Below are 20,790 nucleotides of genomic sequence, written 5' to 3'. Positions count from 1 at the left end.
GGGCGTGAAGAGCTGTACTTACAGGATGTGGGGCGTGAAGAGCTGTACTTTCAGGATGCGGGCTGTGAAGAGCTGTACTTACAGGATGCGGGCTGTGAAGAGCTGTACTTTCAGGATGTGGGGCGTGAACAGCTGTACTTACAGGATGTGGGGTGTGAAGAGCTGTACTTACAGGATGTGGGGTGTGAAGAGCTGTACTTTCAGGGTGTGGGGTGTGAAGAGCTGTACTTACAGGATGTGGGATGTGAAGAGCTGTACTTTCAGGGTGTGGGGTGTGAAGAGCTGTAGTTACAGGATGTGGGGTGTGAAGAGCTGTTTTTACAGGATGTGGGGTGTGAAGAGCTGTTTTTACAGGATGTGGGATGTGAAGAGCTGTACTTTCAGGGTGTGGGGGGTGAAGAGCTGTACTTACAGGAGGTGGGATGTGAAGAGCTGTACTTACAGGATGTGGGATGTGAAGAGCTGTACTTACAGGATGTGGGATGTGAAGAGCTGTTTTTACAGGATGTGGGATGTGAAGAGCTGTACTTACAGGATGTGGGGTGCAAAGAGCTGTACTTACAGGATGTAGGGTGTGAAGAGCTGTTTTTACAGGATGTGGGGTGTGAAGAGCTGTTTTTACAGGATGTGGGGTCTGAAGAGCTGTACTTACAGGATGTGGGGTCTGAAGAGCTGTACTTACAGGATGTGGGGGGTGAAGAGCTGTACTTACAGGATGTGGGGTGTGAAGAGCTGTACTTACAGGATGTGGGATGTGAAGAGCTGTTTTTACAGGATGTGGGGTGTGAAGAGCTGTTTTTACAGGATGTGGGGTGTGAAGAGCTGTTTTTACTGGATGCGGGGGGTGAAGAGCTGTACTTTCAGAATGTGGGGCGTAAAGAGCTGTACTTACAGGATATGGGATGTGAAGAGCTGTTTTTACAGGATGTGGGGCGTGAAGAGCTGTACTTGCAGGATGTGGGATGTGAAGAGCTGTACTTACAGGATGTGGGGCGTGAAGAGCTGTTTTTACAGGATGTGGGATGTGAAGAGCTGTACTTACAGGATGTGGAATGTGAAGAGCTGTACTTACAGGATATGGGTTGTGAAGAGCCGTACTTACAGGATGTGGGGCGTGAAGAGCTGTACTTTCAGGATGTGGGGCGTGAAGAGCTGTACTTACAGGATGTGGGATGTGAAGAGCTGTACTTACAGGATGTGGGGCGTGAAGAGCCGTACTTACAGGATGTGGGGCGTGAAGAGCTGTTTTTACAGGATGTGGGATGTGAAGAGCTGTACTTTCAGGATGTGGGATGTGAAGAGCTGTTTTTACAGGATGTGGGGCGTGAAGAGCCGTACTTACAGGATGTGGGGCGTGAAGAGCTGTACTTTCAGGATGTGGGGCGTGAAGAGCTGTACTTACAGGATGTGGGATGTGAAGAGCTGTACTTACAGGATGTGGGGCGTGAAGAGCCGTACTTACAGGATGTGGGGCGTGAAGAGCTGTTTTTACAGGATGTGGGATGTGAAGAGCTGTACATTCAGGATGTGGGATGTGAAGAGCTGTTTTTACAGGATGTGGGGTGTGAAGAGCTGTACTTACAGGATGTGGGATGTGAAGAGCTGTACTTTCAGGATGTGGGGTGTGAAGAGCCGTACTTACAGGATGTGGGGGGTGAAGAGCTGTACTTACAGGATGTGGGGTGTGAAGAGCTGTACTTTCAGGATATGGGATGTGAAGAGCTGTTTTTAGAGGATGTGGGGTGTGAAGAGCTGTACTTTCAGGATGTGGGGCATGAGGAGCTGTTTTTACAGGATGTGGGGCATGAAGAGCTGTACTTACAGGATGCGGGCTGTGAAGAGCTGTACTTTCAGGATGTGGGGCGTGAAGAGCTGTACTTACAGGATGTGGGATGTGAATAGCTGTACTTACAGGATGTGGGATGTGAAGAGCTGTACTTACAGGATGTGGGATGTGAAGAGCTATACTTACAGGATGTGGGGTGTGAAGAGCCGTACTTACAGGATGTGGGGTCTGAAGAGCTGTTTTTACAGGATGTGGGGTGTGAAGAGCTGTTTTTACAGGATGTGGGGTGTGAAGAGCTGTTTTTACAGTATGTGGGGTGTGAAGAGCTCTTTTTACAGGATGCGGGCTGTGAAGAGCTGTACTTACAGGATGTGGGATGTGAAGAGCTGTACTTACAGGATGTGGGGTGTGAAGAGCCGTACTTACAGGATGTGGGGTCTGAAGAGCTGTTTTTACAGGATATGGGGTGTGAAGAGCTGTTTTTACTGGATATGGGGGGTGAAGAGCTGTACTTACAGGATGTGTGGTCTGAAGAGCTGTTCTTACAGGATATGGGACGTGAAGAGCCGTACTCACAGGATGTGGGGCGTAAAGAGCTGTACTTACAGGATATGGGATGTGAAGAGCTGTTTTTACAGGATGTGGGGCGTGAAGAGCTGTACTTTCAGGATGTGGGGTCTGAAGAGCTGTTTTTACAGGATGTGGGATGTGAAGAGCTGTACTTACAGGATGTGGGGTCTGAAGAGCCGTACTTACAGGATGTGGGGTCTGAAGAGCTGTTTTTACAGGATGTGGGGGGGGGGGGGTGAAGAGCTGTACTTACAGGATGTGGGGTGTGAAGAGCTGTACTTTCAGGATGTGGGATGTGAAGACCCGTACTTACAGGATGTGGGGTCTGAAGAGCTGTTTTTACAGGATGTGGGATGTGAAGAGCTGTACTTACAGGATGTGTGGTCTGAAGAGCTGTCCTTATAGGATATGGGATGTGAAGAGCCGCACTTACAGGATGTGGGGTGTGAAGAGCTGTACTTACAGGATGCGGGCTGTGAAGAGCTGTACTTACAGGATGTGGGGTCTGAAGAGCTGTCCTTACTGGATGTGGGATGTGAAGAGCTGTACTTACTGGATGTGGGGTGTGAAGAGCTGTTTTTACAGGATGTGGGATGTGAAGAGCTGTACTTACAGGATGTGGGATGTGAAGAGCTGTTTTTACAGGATATGGGATGTGAAGAGCTGTACTTACAGGATGTGGGATGTGATGAGCTGTACTTGCAGGATGTGGGATGTGAAGAGCTGTACTTACAGGATGTGGGGCGTGAAGAGCTGTTTTTACAGGATGTGGGATGTGAAGAGCTGTACTTACAGGATGTGGAATGTGAAGAGCTGTACTTACAGGATATGGGTTGTGAAGAGCCGTACTTACAGGATGTGGGGCGTGAAGAGCTGTACTTTCAGGATGTGGGGCGTGAAGAGCTGTACTTACAGGATGTGGGATGTGAAGAGCTGTACTTACAGGATGTGGGGCGTGAAGAGCCGTACTTACAGGATGTGGGGCGTGAAGAGCTGTTTTTACAGGATGTGGGATGTGAAGAGCTGTACTTTCAGGATGTGGGATGTGAAGAGCTGTTTTTACAGGATGTGGGGCGTGAAGAGCCGTACTTACAGGATGTGGGGCGTGAAGAGCTGTACTTTCAGGATGTGGGGCGTGAAGAGCTGTACTTACAGGATGTGGGATGTGAAGAGCTGTACTTACAGGATGTGGGGCGTGAAGAGCCGTACTTACAGGATGTGGGGCGTGAAGAGCTGTTTTTACAGGATGTGGGATGTGAAGAGCTGTACATTCAGGATGTGGGATGTGAAGAGCTGTTTTTACAGGATGTGGGGTGTGAAGAGCTGTACTTACAGGATGTGGGGGGTGAAGAGCTGTACTTACAGGATGTGGGGTGTGAAGAGCTGTACTTTCAGGATATGGGATGTGAAGAGCTGTTTTTACAGGATGTGGGGTGTGAAGAGCTGTACTTTCAGGATGTGGGGCATGAGGAGCTGTTTTTACAGGATGTGGGGCATGAAGAGCTGTACTTACAGGATGCGGGCTGTGAAGAGCTGTACTTTCTGGATGTGGGGCGTGAAGAGCTGTACTTACAGGATGTGGGATGTGAAGAGCTGTACTTACAGGATGTGGGATGTGAAGAGCTGTTTTTACAGGATGTGGGGTGTGAAGAGCCGTACTTACAGGATGTGGGGCATGAAGAGCTGTACTTTCAGGATGTGGGGTGTGAAGAGCTGTACTTTCAGGATGTTGGGGGTGAAGAGCTGTACTTACAGGATGTGGGGTGTGAAGAGCTGTACTTACAGGATGTGGGGGGTGAAGAGCTGTACTTACAGGATGTGGGATGTGAAGACCCGTACTTACAGGATGTGGGGTCTGAAGAGCTGTTTTTACAGGATGTGGGATGTGAAGAGCTGTACTTACAGGATGTGTGGTCTGAAGAGCTGTCCTTACAGGATATGGAATGTGAAGAGCCGCACTTACAGGATGTGGGGTGTGAAGAGCTGTACTTACAGGATGCGGGCTGTGAAGAGCTGTACTTACAGGATGTGGGGTCTGAAGAGCTGTCCTTACTGGATGTGGGATGTGAAGAGCTGTACTTACTGGATGTGGGGTGTGAAGAGCTGTTTTTACAGGATGTGGGATGTGAAGAGCTGTACTTACAGGATGTGGGATGTGAAGAGCTGTACTTTCAGGATATGGGATGTGAAGATCTGTACTTACAGGATGTGGGGTGTGAAGAGCTGTTTTTACAGGATGCGGGGTGTGAAGAGCTGTTTTTACAGGATGTGGGGCGTGAAGAGCTGTTTTTACAGGATGTGGGGTGTGAAGAGCTGTACTTTCAGGATGTTGGATGTCAAGAGCTGTACTTTCAGGATGTGGGATGTGAAGAGCTGTACTTACAGGATGTGGGGTGTGAAGAGCTGTACTTACAGGATGTGGGGTGTGAAGAGCTGTACTTTCAGGATGTTGGGGGTGAAGAGCTGTACTTACAGGATGTGGGGTGTGAAGAGCTGTACTTACAGGATGTGGGGGTGAAGAGCTGTACTTACAGGATGTGGGGTGTGAAGAGCTGTACTTTCAGGATGTGGGGGGTGAAGAGCTGTACTTACAGGATGTGGGGTGTGAAGAGCTGTACTTTCAGGATGTGGGGGGTGAAGAGCTGTACTTACAGGATGTGGGGTGTGAAGAGCTGTACTTACAGGATGTGGGGTGTGAAGAGCTGTACTTTCAGGATGTTGGGGGTGAAGAGCTGTACTTACAGGATGTGGGGTGTGAAGAGCTGTACTTTCAGGATGTGGGGGGTGAAGAGCTGTACTTCCAGGATGTGGGGTGTGAAGAGCTGTACTTTCAGGATGTGGGGGGTGAAGAGCTGTACTTACAGGATGTGGGGTGTGAAGAGCTGTACTTTCAGGATGTGGGGGGTGAAGAGCTGTACTTACAGGATGTGGGGTCTGAAGAGCTGTACTTACAGGATGTGGGGTGTGTAGAGCTGTAGTTTCAGGATGTGGGGTGTGAAGAGCTTTATATTATATAATGGAAGTTATAATATATGACAGACACAAAGTATCAGAAATATACATTAAGAGCTCACTACCATAGCTCATTGGCAAGAGTTTCCGTGGGCAATTCCAATAGAGATTAAGTAAAAAGAGAGCAGACCTCCACAAAGAAAACATACTGAGCGAGATTCTGATATTTGATCACAGAAATATACTTGTATACAGAAGTCAAATATAGTTCCAGATAGAGAATGCATATGTTTCAGTACTTGGCTAGAGCAGAATGTGGAAAAAAGCTTCAATGGTTATCATAGCAAAGGACTACTGTACAAAAGAGCACAGTACGAAGTCTTACAACACCAGGTTAAAGTCCAACAGGTTTGTTTCGATGTCACTAGCTTTCGCGCAACAATCACCAGGCAGGAATGTTCCCTTCCAGTCGGGGAACATTTCAGCAGTCAAGGGCATTCAGCCTCTGATCTCCGGGTAAGCGTTCTCCAAGGCGGCCTTCAGGACCCGCGACAACGCAGAATCGCTGAGCAGAAACTTATAGCCAAGTTCCGCACACATGAGTGCGGCCTCAACCGGGACCTGGGATTCATGTCACATTACATTCATCCCCCACCATCTGGCCTGCGAAATCCTACCAACTGTCCTGGCTTGGTACAATTCACACCTCTTAAACCTGGGGTTACCCCATCTCTGGATCTGTAAAGATTTAATCACCTGCTAATGCTCGCATTCCTAGCATTGTTTGGCATCTTTGAATTTGTCTATATATGTGTTTCTGGAACAGACCTCTTCATTCACCTGAGGAAGGAGCAGCGCTCCGAAAGCTAGTGACATCGAAACAAACCTGTTGGACTTTAACCTGGTGTTGTAAGACTTCGTACTGTGCTCACCCCAGTCCAACGCCGGCATCTCCACATCATGTACAAAAGAGAGAGAAGAAAGAAAACACAATAAACGGCTTTAGTCTTTTGGAATAGGCAGGAAGTAATTTTCTAAATAGCATGATTAATATAGCATATTTTAAGAATGAACACACTTACCAGGTGACAGCATTTTCCCATTTACACTGCAGGAGCAAATTGTTGAAGGTAAAGAGGTAGCCGATGTTGTTTCACTTTGTCCTGATGTAGTTTCAGTGGTGAGTGTGCTCAGTGTCGTGACGATTGGTGTTATTGTCGTGGGAAGCTTCAATGGGGCTGTCACAGGAGGGGTTGCAGTCGTAAAGTGAACTATTTTAGTCAAAATAGTCGATGTAGGGGTGATAGTGGTTGATGCTGAAGAAGAAGTTGATGTTGCGGCAGTTGTTGGGGAGATCTTAGTTGTTGCTGAGGAGGGATTTGGTATTGCTGATGTTGTGAGAGTGAATGTTGTTGGTGAGGATGTTGTTATTGTAGAGGTGACTGGTGCCCTTGTTGGTGAGGAAGTAGTTGATGCTGATGTTGTTGTAGGGATGACTGTTGATGTTGTTGGTGAGGAAGTAGTCGATGTTGATATTGTTGTAGGGATGGCTGTTGTTGGTGAGGAAGTAGTCGATGCTGATGTTGTTGTAGGGTTGACTGCTGTTGATGTTTTTGGTGAGGAAGTTGTCGATGCTGATGTTGTTGTAGGGATGACTGTTGTTGATGTTGTTGGTGAGGAAGTAGTCGATGTTGATATTGTTGTAGGGATGACTGTTGTTGGTGAGGAAGTAGTCGATGCTGATGTTGTTGTAGGGATGACTGTTGTTGCTGTTGTTGGTGAGGAAGTAGTCGATGCTGATGTTGTTGTAGGGATGACTGTTGTTGCTGTTGTTGGTGAGGAAGTAGTCGATGCTGATGTTGTTGGTGGGATGACTGTTGTTGATATTGTTGGTGAGGAAGTAGTCGATGCTGATGTTGCTGTCGGGATTACTGTTGTTGATGTTGTTGGTGAGGAAGTAGTCGATGCTGATGTTGTTGTAGGGATGATTGTTGTTGATGGTATTGGTGAGGAAGTTGTCGATGCTGATGTTGTTGTCGGGATTACTGTTGTTGATGTTGTTGGTGAGGAAGTAGTCGATGCTGATGTTGTTGTAGGGATGATTGTTGTTGATGGTATTGGTGAGGAAGTTGTCGATGCTGATGTTGTTGTCGGGATGACTGTTGTTGATGTTGTTGGTGAGGAAGTAGTCGATGTTGATATTGTTGTAGGGATGACTGTTGTTGGTGAGGAAGTAGTCGATGCTGATGTTGTTGTAGGGATGACTGTTGTTGCTGTTGTTGGTGAGGAAGTAGTCGATGCTGATGTTGTTGGTGGGATGACTGTTGTTGATATTGTTGGTGAGGAAGTAGTCGATGCTGACGATGTCGGGATGACTGTTGTTGCTGTTGTTGGTGAGGAAGTAGTCGATGCTGATGTTGCTGTCGGGATTACTGTTGTTGCCGTTGTTGGTGAGGAAGTAGTCGATGCTGATGTTGTTGGTGGGATGACTGTTGTTGCTGGTGTTGGTGAGGAAGTAGTCGATGCTGACGATGTCGGGATGTCTGTTGTTGATGGTATTGGTGAAGAAGTAGTCGATGCTGATGTTGTAGGGATGACTGTTGTTGCTGGTGTTGGTGAGGAAGTAGTCGATGCTGACGATGTCGGGATGACTGTTGTTGATGGTATTGGTGAAGAAGTAGTCGATGCTGATGTTGTTGTCGGGATTACTGTTGTTGCCGTTGTTGGTGAGGAAGTAGTCGATGCTGATGTTGTTGTAGGGATGACTGTTGTTGTTGAGGAAGTAGTCAATGCTGATGTTGTTGTAAGGATGACTGTTGTTGCTGGTGTTGGTGAGGAAGTAGTCGATGCTGACGATGTTGGGATGACTGTTGTTGATGGTGTTGGTGAAGAAGTAGTCGATGTTGATGTTGTCGAGATGACTGTTGTTGCTGTTGTTGGTGAGGAAGTTGTTGATACTGATGTTGTTTCAGGGATGGCTGTTGTTGATATTGGTGAGGAAGTAGTCGATGCTGATGTTGTTGTAGGGACGACTGTTGTTGGTGAGGAAGTAGTCGATGCTGATGTTGTTGTCGGAATGACTGTTGTTGGTGAGGAAGTAGTCGATGCTGTTGTTGTTGTAGGGACGACTGTTGTTGGTGAGGAAGTAGTCGATGCTGATGTTGTTGTAGGGACGACTGTTGTTGGTGAGGAAGTAGTCGATGCTGTTGTTGTTGTAGGGACGACTGTTGTTGGTGAGGAAGTAGTCGATGCTGTTGTTGTTGTAGGGACGACTGTTGTTGGTGAGGAAGTAGTCGATGCTGATGTTGTTGTAGGGACGACTGTTGTTGGTGAGGAAGTAGTCGATGCTGTTGTTGTTGTAGGGATGACTGTTGTTGGTGAGGAAGTAGTCGATGCTGTTGTTGTTGTAGGGACGACTGTTGTTGGTGAGGAAGTAGTCGATGCTGTTGTTGTTGTAGGGACGACTGTTGTTGGTGAGGAAGTAGTCGATGCTGATGTTGTTGTAGGGACGACTGTTGTTGGTGAGGAAGTAGTCGATGCTGTTGTTGTTGTAGGGATGACTGTTGTTGGTGAGGAAGTAGTCGATGCTGTTGTTGTTGTACGGATGACTGTTGTTGGTGAGGAAGTAGTCGATGCTGTTGTTGTTGTACGGATGACTGTTGTTGGTGAGGAAGTAGTCGATGCTTTTGTTGTTGTATGGATGACTGTTGTTGGTGAGGAAGTAATCAATGCTATTGTTGTTGTAGGGATGACTTTTGTTGTTGAGGAAGTCGTCGATACTGATGTTGTTGTAGGAATGGCTTTTGTTTCTGTTGTTGGTGATGAAGAAGTCGTCGATACTGATGTTGTTGTAGTGATGACTGTTGTTTCTGTTGTTGGTGATGAAGAAGTCGTCGATACTGATGTTGTTGTAGGGATGACTGTTGTTGCTGTTGTTGGTGAGGAAGTAGTCGATGCTGATGTTGTTGTAGGGATGACTGTTGTTGGTGAGGAAGTAGTCGATGCCGATGTTGTTGTTGGGATGACTGTTGTTGATGTTGATGAGGAAGTAGTCGATGCTGATGTTGTAGTAGGGATGATTGTTGTCGGTGAGGAAGTAGTTGATGTTGATGTATTTGGAGGGATGACTGTTGTTGATGTTGTTGGTGAGGAAGTAGTCAATGCTGATGTTGTTGTAGGGATGACTGTTGTTGCTGTTATTGGTGAGGAAGTAGTCGATGTTGATGTTGTTGGAGGGATGACCGTTGTTGATGTTGTTGGTGAGGAAGTAGTCGATGCTGATGTTGTTGTCTGAATGACTGTTGTTGATGTTGTTGGTGAGGAAGTAGTTGATGTTGTTGGAGGGATGACTGTATTTGATGTTGTTGGTGATGTAGTAGTTGATGTTGGTGTTGTTGTGGGCATGACTGTTGTTGATGTTTTTGGTGAGGAAGGAGCCAATGTGGATGTTGATGTAGGGATGACTGTTGTTGATGGTGTTGGTGAGGATGTAGTTGATGTTGCTGCTGTTGTCGGAAAGACTGTTGTTGATGGTGAAGTAGTGGTCAATGTGGATTGACTTTGTTCTGATGTAGTTTCTATGGTTTGAGCTGGTGTTGTACTCAATGATGTAGTTGGAGTAGTTGCTGTCTTGCTTGTTAGTGTTTTTTCAGTAGTGACATGCGCTGTCTTTGTTGATGTAGATATTATGGGAATTGTTGTTGAAGTAGTGGTCAGTGTTGTTTCATTTGGTTCTGATGTACTTTTTGTTGTGCTAGTTGTTTTGGGTGGAGATGTTGTTTCAAAGGCCAGTGTTGTACTGGGAATTGCAGAGGTCCTAGGAGTACACGGGTAGACTTTTCTTATTATTGTTCCATTCACACCGCATACTGCCTCGATGCATCCCCCAATGCCGTCTGTTGTATGGTAGATAATATCACCTTCATGGAAGGTTTTTCCATCATAAATGCAGGTGCACGCTGACAAGAAAAAAAAAGACATAGAGTCATAATTTAAAAATACTAAATAGCGTCTTGAGAATGATGCACCATTCTATGAGATCATGGCTGATTTGTGGCCAAATTCATATACCTACTTTTGTTCCAGATCCCTTATTACCTTCTGTTATCGTAAATTTATCAATGTCAGGTTTAAAATTTACAATTTACCCAGCATCAACAGCTGTTTATAGAAGCGATTTCCAAAATTCTACTAGCATTCTTTGGCTGTACAAAACTTTCCTAAATTCCATCTAGGATGCCGTAAATCTAGTTTTCTGGTTAAGTAATCTAGCCTGGATTCCCAAATCTGTGGAAAGACCTTTTCTTTATCTGCCATGTTGCTTCCCTATAAAATCTTGAAAGCATTGATTGTCAAATGAAAAGGAATCAACAACATTCTATGAAATAGCTTATTCTTAAAATAATAAAATATCTGAGAAGAGTATATTATGCAGAAGAACCTACCTGATTTGTCATAGGTGCACTCAACTTCACTGTTTTTGCACTTGCTAAAATAATAAATACAAAATGTTGGTTACTTATTTTCAATTTCTTGGAGTACTTTAGTTTAATAAAATACATCAAGTTACTTGGCTTTAGTTTTCGTCATAGTTTTAAATTGTGATTTTATATACATATATATATAGAAAGCATGGAATGAGACCACATTTGAAGGAGATCGTTGGTTGACCTTGAACTGATAATCTTATAGTTGTTAACTAGAGCACTGACCAACTCAACCAATTAGTGGGTGAAATTCTGTGCTTGGGAGACGCAGGGTGAATTTTCCGCCAGTGGGATTCTTTGTTTTGCCGACAACACACCCCTGCACGCAGGTTTCCTGGCGGCATGTGAGTGCTCACAATGGGAAATCCCATTGGCCAATGGTGGGAAAATCCTGCTGCCAGCGACGGCACGCCGCCGAGAAAGACACGGCCGGGGAGGCGGACAATTCGCCCCTAAGTATTGGCGCCGGGACTGAATTGCTGTGTGGTTCACGTTCCCGTTCGGGACACTATTTGTGGAGCAAATCGGGACATGTTAATGGACCAGCACTCTGCCCAATATGAATCCAGAGGAATTCTCATTCCCACTGGTATCGGATTTGCCAGGGCCAGACTTGGTGCTGGAGCGCTTAACAAGCTGAAGCTGCTATAAGCACTCCATTCCCGATACACTCTCACTCCAGTCCAAGAATATGGCTCAGCGAAGCCCAGCACCATGCTTCACCGAGTCAGAAAACAACAAAGAACAAAGAAAGTACAGCACAGGAACAGGCCGTTCGGCCCTCCAAGCCTGTGCCGACCATGCTGCCCGTCTAAGCTAAAATCTTCTGCACTTCCAGGGTCCGTATCCCTCTATTCCCATCCTATTCATGTATTTGTCAAGATGCCCCTTAAATGTCACTATCGTCACTGCTTCCACCACCTCCTCCGGCAGCGAGTTCCAGGCACCCACTACCCTCTGTGTAAAAAAACTTGCCTCGTACATCTCCTCTAAACCTTGCCCCTCGCACCGTAAACCTATGCCCCCTTGTAATTGACTCCTCTACCCTGGGAAAAAAGCCCCTGACTATCCACTCTGTCGATGCCCCTCAGAATTTTGTAGACCTCTATCAGGTCGCCCCTCAACCTCCGTCGTTCAAGAGAGAACAAACTAAGTTTATTCAACGTCTCCTCGTAGCTAATGCCCCATACTCCTCAAACTCAATGCCCCGGCCAATGAAGGCAAGCATGCCGTATGCCTTCTTGACTACCTTCTCCATTTGTGTTGCCCTTTTCAGTGACCTGTGGACCTGTACACCTAGATCTCTCTGACTGTCAGTACTCTTGAGGGTTCTACCATTCATTGTATATTCTCTAGCTGCATTTGACCTTCCAAAATGCATTACCTCACATTTGTCTGGATTAAACTCCATCTGCCATCTCTCCGCCCAAGTCTCCAAATGATCTAAATCCTGCTGTATCCTCTGACAGTCCTCATTGCTATCCGCAATTCTACCAACCTTGTGTCGTCTGCAAACTTACTAATCAGACCAGTTACATTTTCCTCCAAATCACTTATATATACTACGAACAGCAAAGGTCCCAGCACTGATCCCTGTGGAACACCACTAGTCACAGCCCTCCAATCAGAAAAGCACCCTTCCATTGCTACTCTCTGCCTTCTATGACCTAGCCAGTTCTGTATCCATCTTGCCAGCTCACCCCTGATCCCGTGTAACTTCACCTTTTGTACCAGTCTGCCATAAGGGACCTTGTCAAAGGACTTACTGAAGTCCATATAGACAAAACAACTGCCCACACCTCCGTCACATCCCATCCTGCACCAAACCTCAACACCTGCACCTGCACCAAACCTCAGTCACCAGCTGCAGACCCTGCATGTAATTCACCTCCATGCATCACACCATGTACTTTATGTTCCACTAAGAAAAGGCAGCCCAGAGTAGGAGAAGACCTCAATTGGCGTCCCAGACCAGATCTCTCACTATCACAAGCAGAGGGTGATGGGATTTCCCAGGGAAGTGCAGGAGATGGCTGGCGTCTGTAGTGGAAGCCTTGGGTCAAAAGGTCATAGGCATGGGTCAAGACGTCCAAGGCATGGGGCACACTGTGCGGTCGTGGTTGAGGCTCAGGACAGGGGAGCCCAGTCACAGACAGTCATGTACCGGGCCCACATGGACAATGCTGCAGCATTCCAGAGTTTGGCCAATTTACAAAGGGTCATGTCTGAGGGAGTTGAGAGCATTGGCCAGGTACTGACTGACCTGGGTTAGTCACAGAGGGACATGGCCGAGGCAGTTAGGAACATGACTCACTCACTGTGGGACGTGGCCAGTCTCAGTGCTGGTTGAGGGCATCGAGACCCGTATTAAGACAAGGGTGGGCCTCCAAGCCTGGCAGCGCAAGGTGGCGGTGGAGCTTCCGGAGCTCACTCCAGCCTCACCTTTATCCTGGGGACCTTCAAACATGCTGAGGGAGGAGAAAGTGATGGGCCCATGGTGGCCCCCCTCAGCGCTTCTGAATCTCCCCCACCTGACATTGGCATGTCTGATGGGCAGCGGGCAGAACAGGGTGGCACCTCATCACCTGTGACACCCAAAGGTCGGCCGGGTCCATCCAGGTCAGGCCCTCCAGAGGTCAGCAGCCAAAGGTATCTCAGGTCAGAGGCTGAGATACATTTAAATGCATATAAATACCAGTTTTGCATGCCGCTGCCGACGAGGGGTGCAAACCTCATTATTGCCACCAGCAGGGGACCAGACTGTGGCACCCAAATTGGTACGGGCGCGGACCTAGATTTTGGCCAGATGCCCAATTCTCCATCTGATTGTTGTTCACATTTGCGGCTAGATAGATACCCATTGTATGATTTCTACTGTTGTGGTGGGCTTCTTCCAGCTAACCACCTGAGACCCAGGGACAGGTTACAATGGTTTATTCATGATTCAAGCATGGAGCGAACTAGCCCAGATAAATTTCCAGAGGAATATTCTCCTCTTCTATCACACAGCTTTAACACAGTAATCACAGGGAGAGCATTCCAAGATAACTCAATTCCAAATCACAGAAACAGACTGCTTATTCAGTTCATCAGTACATAGAGCATTGTTTTAAAATTCCAATCTTGCCTATGTAGATTTATTATAAAACCTTCTCCCAAAGCCTGTCTGTAAACTTCTAGCTAGGAACTGTCTGTTTTTCTAACAAGCAAACAACCTTGCTGGCAAGTTCTGCTGAAATCAGGACCTTGAGGCCCTAACATCAGTATTTGACTAGCATGTGATTTTACTTCACTGCAGGGGTGTTAGATCTATTACCCCTTTTACAAACCTTTTCATTCAACTTACACTACAAAATTTTGGTTTTGAACACAAGTGGTGATCCAGGTGCTATTTTTGCTCGATCCTGTGCTAATTTGGGAAATCAGCTGCTTGTCAACAAATGTAACACCTGACATAAACCAGCGCGATTGTGCAGCATTTTGTAAGTTTTGTTTTAATTTTGCTTTATAAAATATTTCTTTATCTTGATATAATTAAATGTGGTAACCTGTTTAATACAGCTGAATTATTTTAAGGTCGGCCAATTAAACAAGCTTAAAGAAACTGAGGGAAAAATTATAAAGGGGCAGCCTCTTAAAGGGATACTGGCCGAAATAAAAACAAAGAGCAAATTAAACTTAAAACATCAAACCAAAAGGTGATTATAAGGATCGATAAAGCACCCGAGACCCTGCGATGCCCACAGAGCACAGAGTGCTTCATACAGCTAAAAATATATTTATCACAAAAAAATAATTAATCAAGTGTCCAGTTCACACCTGTGAGTAACTGTTCCTCTAAATGATTTAGAAATGTAATAAAGAACCATTTGTTAATTATACTGGTGCCCAGTAGTAAGTAAATTAAAATGAATCGTTAGAAGCTTTTCAAAAATTTGTAGAATAGAAATCTTGTACAAAAAGGAGCCGAGAGCCTCGTCAAAAGCCCAAAATAGCATAGTTAGATGAAAAGTACAATTTTGATTAAATTGATCTGGGAGGAGGCCACATTTGTGGTTGGGACCAGCTTCCGGCACAATGTTTTCAAAAACTAGCACAGAGGATGGTAGGAAGTTGACTTGTGCTGGATGTAATATTGCCATTGATCTGTTTGCTGGTTTGGTTAATTTGTGGCAAATTGTGCTAAAGAAACGATGCAGCCAAATAGAAATATCTGAGACTTTGCATTGGGCTGTGAGATTGCTGTATGATATATTGTAACTATTAAAACTTTGAATCCATTTTTTTGTTTAGAATGTTGTATATCAGACTCGTTCTGATAATTGATGTGAATATATCTGAGGATTTAGCCACAAGTGTTAGTGTAATCCTTCCATTTTTTGCATAACACAAATCAGAATATAGTACAATTCTCTTGTTGTGGCACGGTTGCGGCGATTTTCCCGCCCGGCGCGGGGCTCAGAGAATCGCCCCCTTACTCTCCATTCAGTGGAAATAGTTTCTCTCTATCTCCATTATCTCTCCCCTTTGAAGTCTTAAAACCTCAATCAAATCATTGCTAAATCTTCAAATTTCTAGAGAATATAACCTAGCTTGTGTAATAGAAATCAGTAATATTCAGTAAGTTATTGTAATACTCTTGCTTACGAAGAAATTCTCAGTTACACCAGTATGGCTATTATATATTTGTGCAATTGCAGTGAGTTTTCTCCACCCAGTCAAATTTCCCACCACTATTGCTTTATCTTCTTTCCCTCTTCCTTCCTCACTTCACACAAGCGGAACTGCCTGATTCTCCAGATTTCTTACACAACAGATGCTGGTCCGAAACAATGAGCAGCGGTAATCAGCTGCAAGACACCCAAGCCCTGATATTTCAGTCCCATTGGCCATGGGCACAAATCCTACAATGGCAGCTAACTCTCACAAGATTCAAAAAATGGGATTTATGCTGGCGAAAACTCAGAACACAATTGCCTGGATTCTCCGTCTCTGCGTCTAAGTGCTGACGCCAACGGAGGATCGGTGGTGTTTCATGATGGAAAAATCAGTGCCATACTCGCATTGATTCCGCTACCAGTGAGAGGCTAGCACTGGCGCTGCATGAAACACCTGCAGAACGCGCAAAATGTGGTGGGAGAATCGCCGGGTCTGTGCTGGACATGCGCAGGGCTGAAAAGCTGCAACCACGCGTACGCCTACAACGTCCACACACGCAACAATTGTGCTCAAAAAGGTGGCAGCAGTTGTGCTGGACTGCGTCCCCATCCACCCCGACCCCACAAATCACCTCCTGGCCAAACACCACTACTCCACCCATCCCTGGCAGAAACCTCACGGCCAGCGGCATGGCTCTCGGCGGAGTATGGCGGTGCTGGACACTGTCCGCACGCCATCTCTCTATCTCTGCAGCCGCCACGCCAGGCTCATGACCGCTGAAACCGCACGTGGCCTATGCTGTCGGGAACTCGGTCCATCAGAGGCGAAGCATCGCAGATGGGCCTGATAGTTATATTCAAACGGAGTTGCGACTGCACGTGGCGCACGTCTTGATGACGCCGATTTGGTGGGGGCAGAGCATTCGCGACCGGCGTCAAGCCGGTGCCTGCCGTGATTTTGGCATTCTGAGCTATTCTCTACCCGATTGCTGTTCCCGATTTTGGTGTCGGGCAACGGAGAGTCCCGCCCAATGTTGCTGAGCCTTCCCCACTGACATAATCAGGTTCACATCCAGCAAGGGCTTGAACCTGGTTGTTACGAATTTGAATTAATTTAAATATGTTGAATGCCATTGCTTCCGGGAACGTTAGATGTTCCACGCGTACCCCCCCCCCCCCCCCCCCCCCCCACCACTGGCAGGAATCACTACTGCATTCCAAAAATGGAAACCAGTCATGATAGCCACGCTGGAGCTCCGAGGCGAGTAAAGCCCCCGGGTGGTGAGGCAAGTGGCTGGGCAGGGCCCATGCTGTGCTTATTCCACTTGATACTGAGTTCTGAAACAGGAATGGTCAACATTGGCCAGCATCGGTTTCTGGTGTGTGGAGCAAAATAAACTCATTCCTCTGCTCCTCAAAAAATGAATAGGACACTATTAATGCAATAATTGTTATCTTAATAATAAATGTAGAAATGTTTATGGTAAAACTTACCATGATTCACAGTTCTGGGTGCTTGGCACATCATGGTCTGGCTCATAATGATTCCCATTGACATAACAGGGGCAGTCATCCAACTTAACACATTCCATTTTATCCTCGTCCAAAATAGGTTCATCATCAGGACAATCTGGATAGCAGCCTATGCAATACAACAATAGTGTTATACTTTGCTCATTCTTTAATAGCAGTCAGTCTACATCAGTGAAATCCTGACAAGTGAACAGTAAAACTCATTTTCTCTCCAACAGATGTATTCACCTATTTAGCAGTAGTTTAGGTTTCAGTGGACACTGTACATTTTACCTGAATAATAGTCGGTGTAAACTTCTTTGTAGATTTGTTATTAGTTAGTGTAACCTGCTGTGTAGATTTGGTTAATAGTCAGTGTAACCTGCTGTGGAGATTTGGTTAATAGTCAGTGTAACCTGCTGTGTAGTTACTGTCATTAGTTAGCGTAACCTGCTGTGTAGTTTCTGTTAAAAGTTGATATATCTGCTGTGCAGTTTCTGTTAATAGTTAGTGTAAACTGCTGTGTAGTTTCTGTTACTAGTCAGTGTAAACTGCTCTGTAGTTTCTGCTAATAGTTGGTATATGTTGTAGACGGAGGCAAAGACTCCATGAGGGGCCAGGCTGACAGGGTACAACTCACTTTATTCCGCACTAGTCACAATAATTACTTCTCTCCACACTCCACTCCCCATAGGGTCTCTTTCCCCTAACTGCTTCCAGGTCAGAGTTTATATTCTGTTGGGAGCTGCTCCAATTTGGTGGAAGCTTTGCCCCCTAGTCACCTGAGTAGCTCATATTCTGAGGTGTAAGAAGGGAACCTTTCTCTGAGCTCCAGCTGCTTCTGGACCTGGTGTGTTATTCTGTATGCTGGTTGCCTTTTCAGACTTTGAAGCCTGGACTACGGCATAGGAGACCGGTGCTACGACCAGCTGGATGGAGAGCAAGAGGAGCCTGTTGCTGCTGCCACGCCTGGGGCTTGTACTTGTTACTGGCTGCCTTTCTGCTTACCAGCTGGGAGTGGAGCACGGGGAAGATTTTGGGTTGGCCCGCTGCCGGGTTGAAGGCGAAGGAGAGCGGACTCGCTTTTGCAGTTTTGGACTGGATGCTTTCCGGAGACCGGATGCCGGAACTGTGAGAGCAGCTGGGCGGTGGCCCAATTGACTACGTGTACTGTTAGCACTGATGTTGGATTTTTTTATTGTTGGGGATTGTATGGTGATTATTTCATTTTTGTTGTGTTTTTTTTGTGCCTAGCAGCTTGGCGCTCACTGGTTGGGGCCCTCCTGCTTCTGTGCATTGGGGGTTGAGGGGTCCCTCCTGGTGCTCGTAAGGTCGTTTGCTGAGGCGTCACACGTGAGGAGCAGGGGCTTGTCCGGGTTGAAGTGGGTAAACAATTCCTCTGACGAGAATGCTGCTTCACCTCGTGAAACACTTTCTGATGTAGGGGACCCCAGTCCTACATCTGTCCCTTCTTCAGTAGTTGGTGGAGCAGACTGAGCAACATGGCCATCCTGGGTATGAACTTCCCGTAATAGTTCGCTATGTTTTTATCTAACCAATCCAGGTGACAGCAATGCTCAAGCCCAATTATCTGGACACAGAAATCTAATACAGTTGTCATTATTTGCTGGATGGTGTCAATATTTAGGCTAATGGATAAACTGTCAATCGATCAGACTGCTCGATATTTCAATTAATTGTTTTGAGGCAGAATGAAAGCACTCGTCTTTTGGATGATCTTCCTCCACCATTAACTATATAACGAATCTAGTTTTCAACCTCATATCTTAAAGTGAATAAGAAAGCTGTTGTGTAAAATTGACTTTGTTTAACCTGAGTTCTGTAATTTTAGCATGGAAACATTTAATAAAATTAAATTGCATGAGCATATAAATGAGTGAAAAAATACCTTCAAGCTTGGGGATAACCTTGGAGCATGCTCCACCAGGATTTCGGCAGGTTTTCAAACAGGGAATTCCACATGGTGCATAGTGCCATTCACACTTATCATCAGTGTCGTAATAGTCACAAAATAGAGCTGAAAAGACAGATCGTAGCTATTGATTCCTTTCTACTTGTTCGTCAAACATCATGGTGGGTAGATTCTCTTTTAAAAACATTTTTTTTTAGAGTAACCAATTGGTTTATTTTTCAGTTAAGGGGCAATTTACCATGACCAACCCACCTAACCTGCACATCTTTGGGTTGTGGGGGTGAAACCCACGCAGACATGGGGAGAATGTGTAAACTCCACATGGACAATGACCTAGGGCCGGGATTCGAACCTGGGACCTCGGCACCGCTGTCCCAGTGCTACTCACTGCGCCACATGCCGTCCTCTAGATTCTCTTTTTCAATGCCTGGGTGATAATTTGGTGGAGTCAATTGCCTGCCCACATAGATCATGCCTGCCTTTAATTTTATTTAAAATCTACTCCATAGATGTCTTTTAATATAGAGGGTGGAGTTACATTGATGTGAAGTCCACAGAAGTTTAGTTACTTCATGGGTAACTTCTGCAACATTGAAAAAGAGGTAATTCTGCGAAGGGGATTTAAAATGAACTAAAATGATTAAATATATTCAGAAACATTGGCCGGGATTCTCCGCCCCGCCGCACCATATTTCTGCCCCGACCGGCCGGCGGGGTTCTCCGTTTCGCCAGCCGGTCAATGGGTTTCCCATTGTGGGGCAACCTCACGCCGTCGGGAAACCCCTGGGCACCGGCATAACGGAGAATCCCGCCGGCGGAGAATCCCGGCCCTCATTTAATTTATTTTTCTACTGATACAATTATTATTGTTGAACACTGTGCTGAATCTTACTTAAAGCGGGGCACAAGAAGTAGGAGAAGAAGACCATGAGGTCTGTTCCACTAATAAATACGATCGCGGCTCTGATTCCACTCCCCCTCCCCCCCCAGCTCTCCGTATCCCTTAATTCTCTGAGAGATCCAACAATCTGTCTATCCCAGCCTTAAATGAATTGAGTGATGGAGCATCCACGACCCTGGGATGGATAATTCCAAAGATTCACAACCCTTTGAGTGAAGTAATTTCTCCTCAGCTCAGTCCTAAATAATCGTTTCTTCACCCTGAGACAGTTCCCCCCATGTTGTGCATTCCCTGACCAGCACAAACAACCTCTTGGGGTAAGATCTTCCAGCTGGCACGCCGGCGGGATCTTCCAGGTGCACGCCACCACGGATTTCCCGGCAGTGTGGGGTATTTCAATGGGAAATACCATTGACAGTGACAGAACCAGAAGATCCCACCACTAGCCAATGCTAGGCCACCTCCCACTGCTGAGAAACATTCCACAAGGAGGCCAGAGAATCTTGCCCTCAGTGTACACCCTGTCAAGTCCCTCCTGCATGGGGATTGCCTCACTGAGATTGCCTCTCATTACGCTAAACCCCAGAGAATATAAACCCAATTTACTCAGCCTCTCATCAGAGGACAGCCCTCTCATCCCAGGAAGCATACAGTAATCCAGACATGTTCTCACCAAATCCTGTACAATTGTAGCAAGATTTCTTGATTCCTGTAATCCAATCCCCTTGCAATAAAGGGCAACATGTCATTTGGTTTCCGAATTGCTTGTACCTGCATTCTAACATTTGCATACCTAGTACAAGCCACCCCTGGATGGGATTTGATAGTCACATAACAGCACAGCGAGGGCTGGAAAATGCAGCAAGTCACTAAAAAGACCATTAACTGGAAAATCCCACTAGTGCAAGAGACCGTAACATTCCCCCGCAAATCTCTTTGAACATCAACACTTACAAGTTTCACATCTTTTAAAAATAATTCTGTTTTTCTAT

At 46.0% G+C, this 20,790-nt stretch overlaps 1 protein-coding gene across 1 annotated transcript in view; it reads right to left on the bottom strand.

Annotated features, from left to right (window-relative positions):
* Positions 1–20,790, bottom strand: part of LOC140430263 (uncharacterized) — a 136,690-nt gene that overhangs the window by 50,527 nt on the left and 65,373 nt on the right. Inside the window, exons 26-29 of the mRNA XM_072517688.1 lie at positions 18,874–19,002; positions 16,947–17,094; positions 10,753–10,796; positions 6,391–10,266 (exon numbers count right to left, since the gene is read on the bottom strand). Of these exons, the coding sequence (XP_072373789.1) occupies positions 6,391–10,266; positions 10,753–10,796; positions 16,947–17,094; positions 18,874–19,002 (4,197 nt within the window). The remainder of the gene's footprint in view (positions 1–6,390; positions 10,267–10,752; positions 10,797–16,946; positions 17,095–18,873; positions 19,003–20,790) is intronic.

Source organism: Scyliorhinus torazame, chromosome 10 (assembly GCF_047496885.1).
Source record: "Scyliorhinus torazame isolate Kashiwa2021f chromosome 10, sScyTor2.1, whole genome shotgun sequence".
Taxonomy (NCBI): Eukaryota; Metazoa; Chordata; class Chondrichthyes; order Carcharhiniformes; family Scyliorhinidae; genus Scyliorhinus; species Scyliorhinus torazame.
The sequence above is the reverse complement of the archived record's forward strand: the minus strand, read 5'-3'. Positions and strand labels throughout refer to the sequence as shown.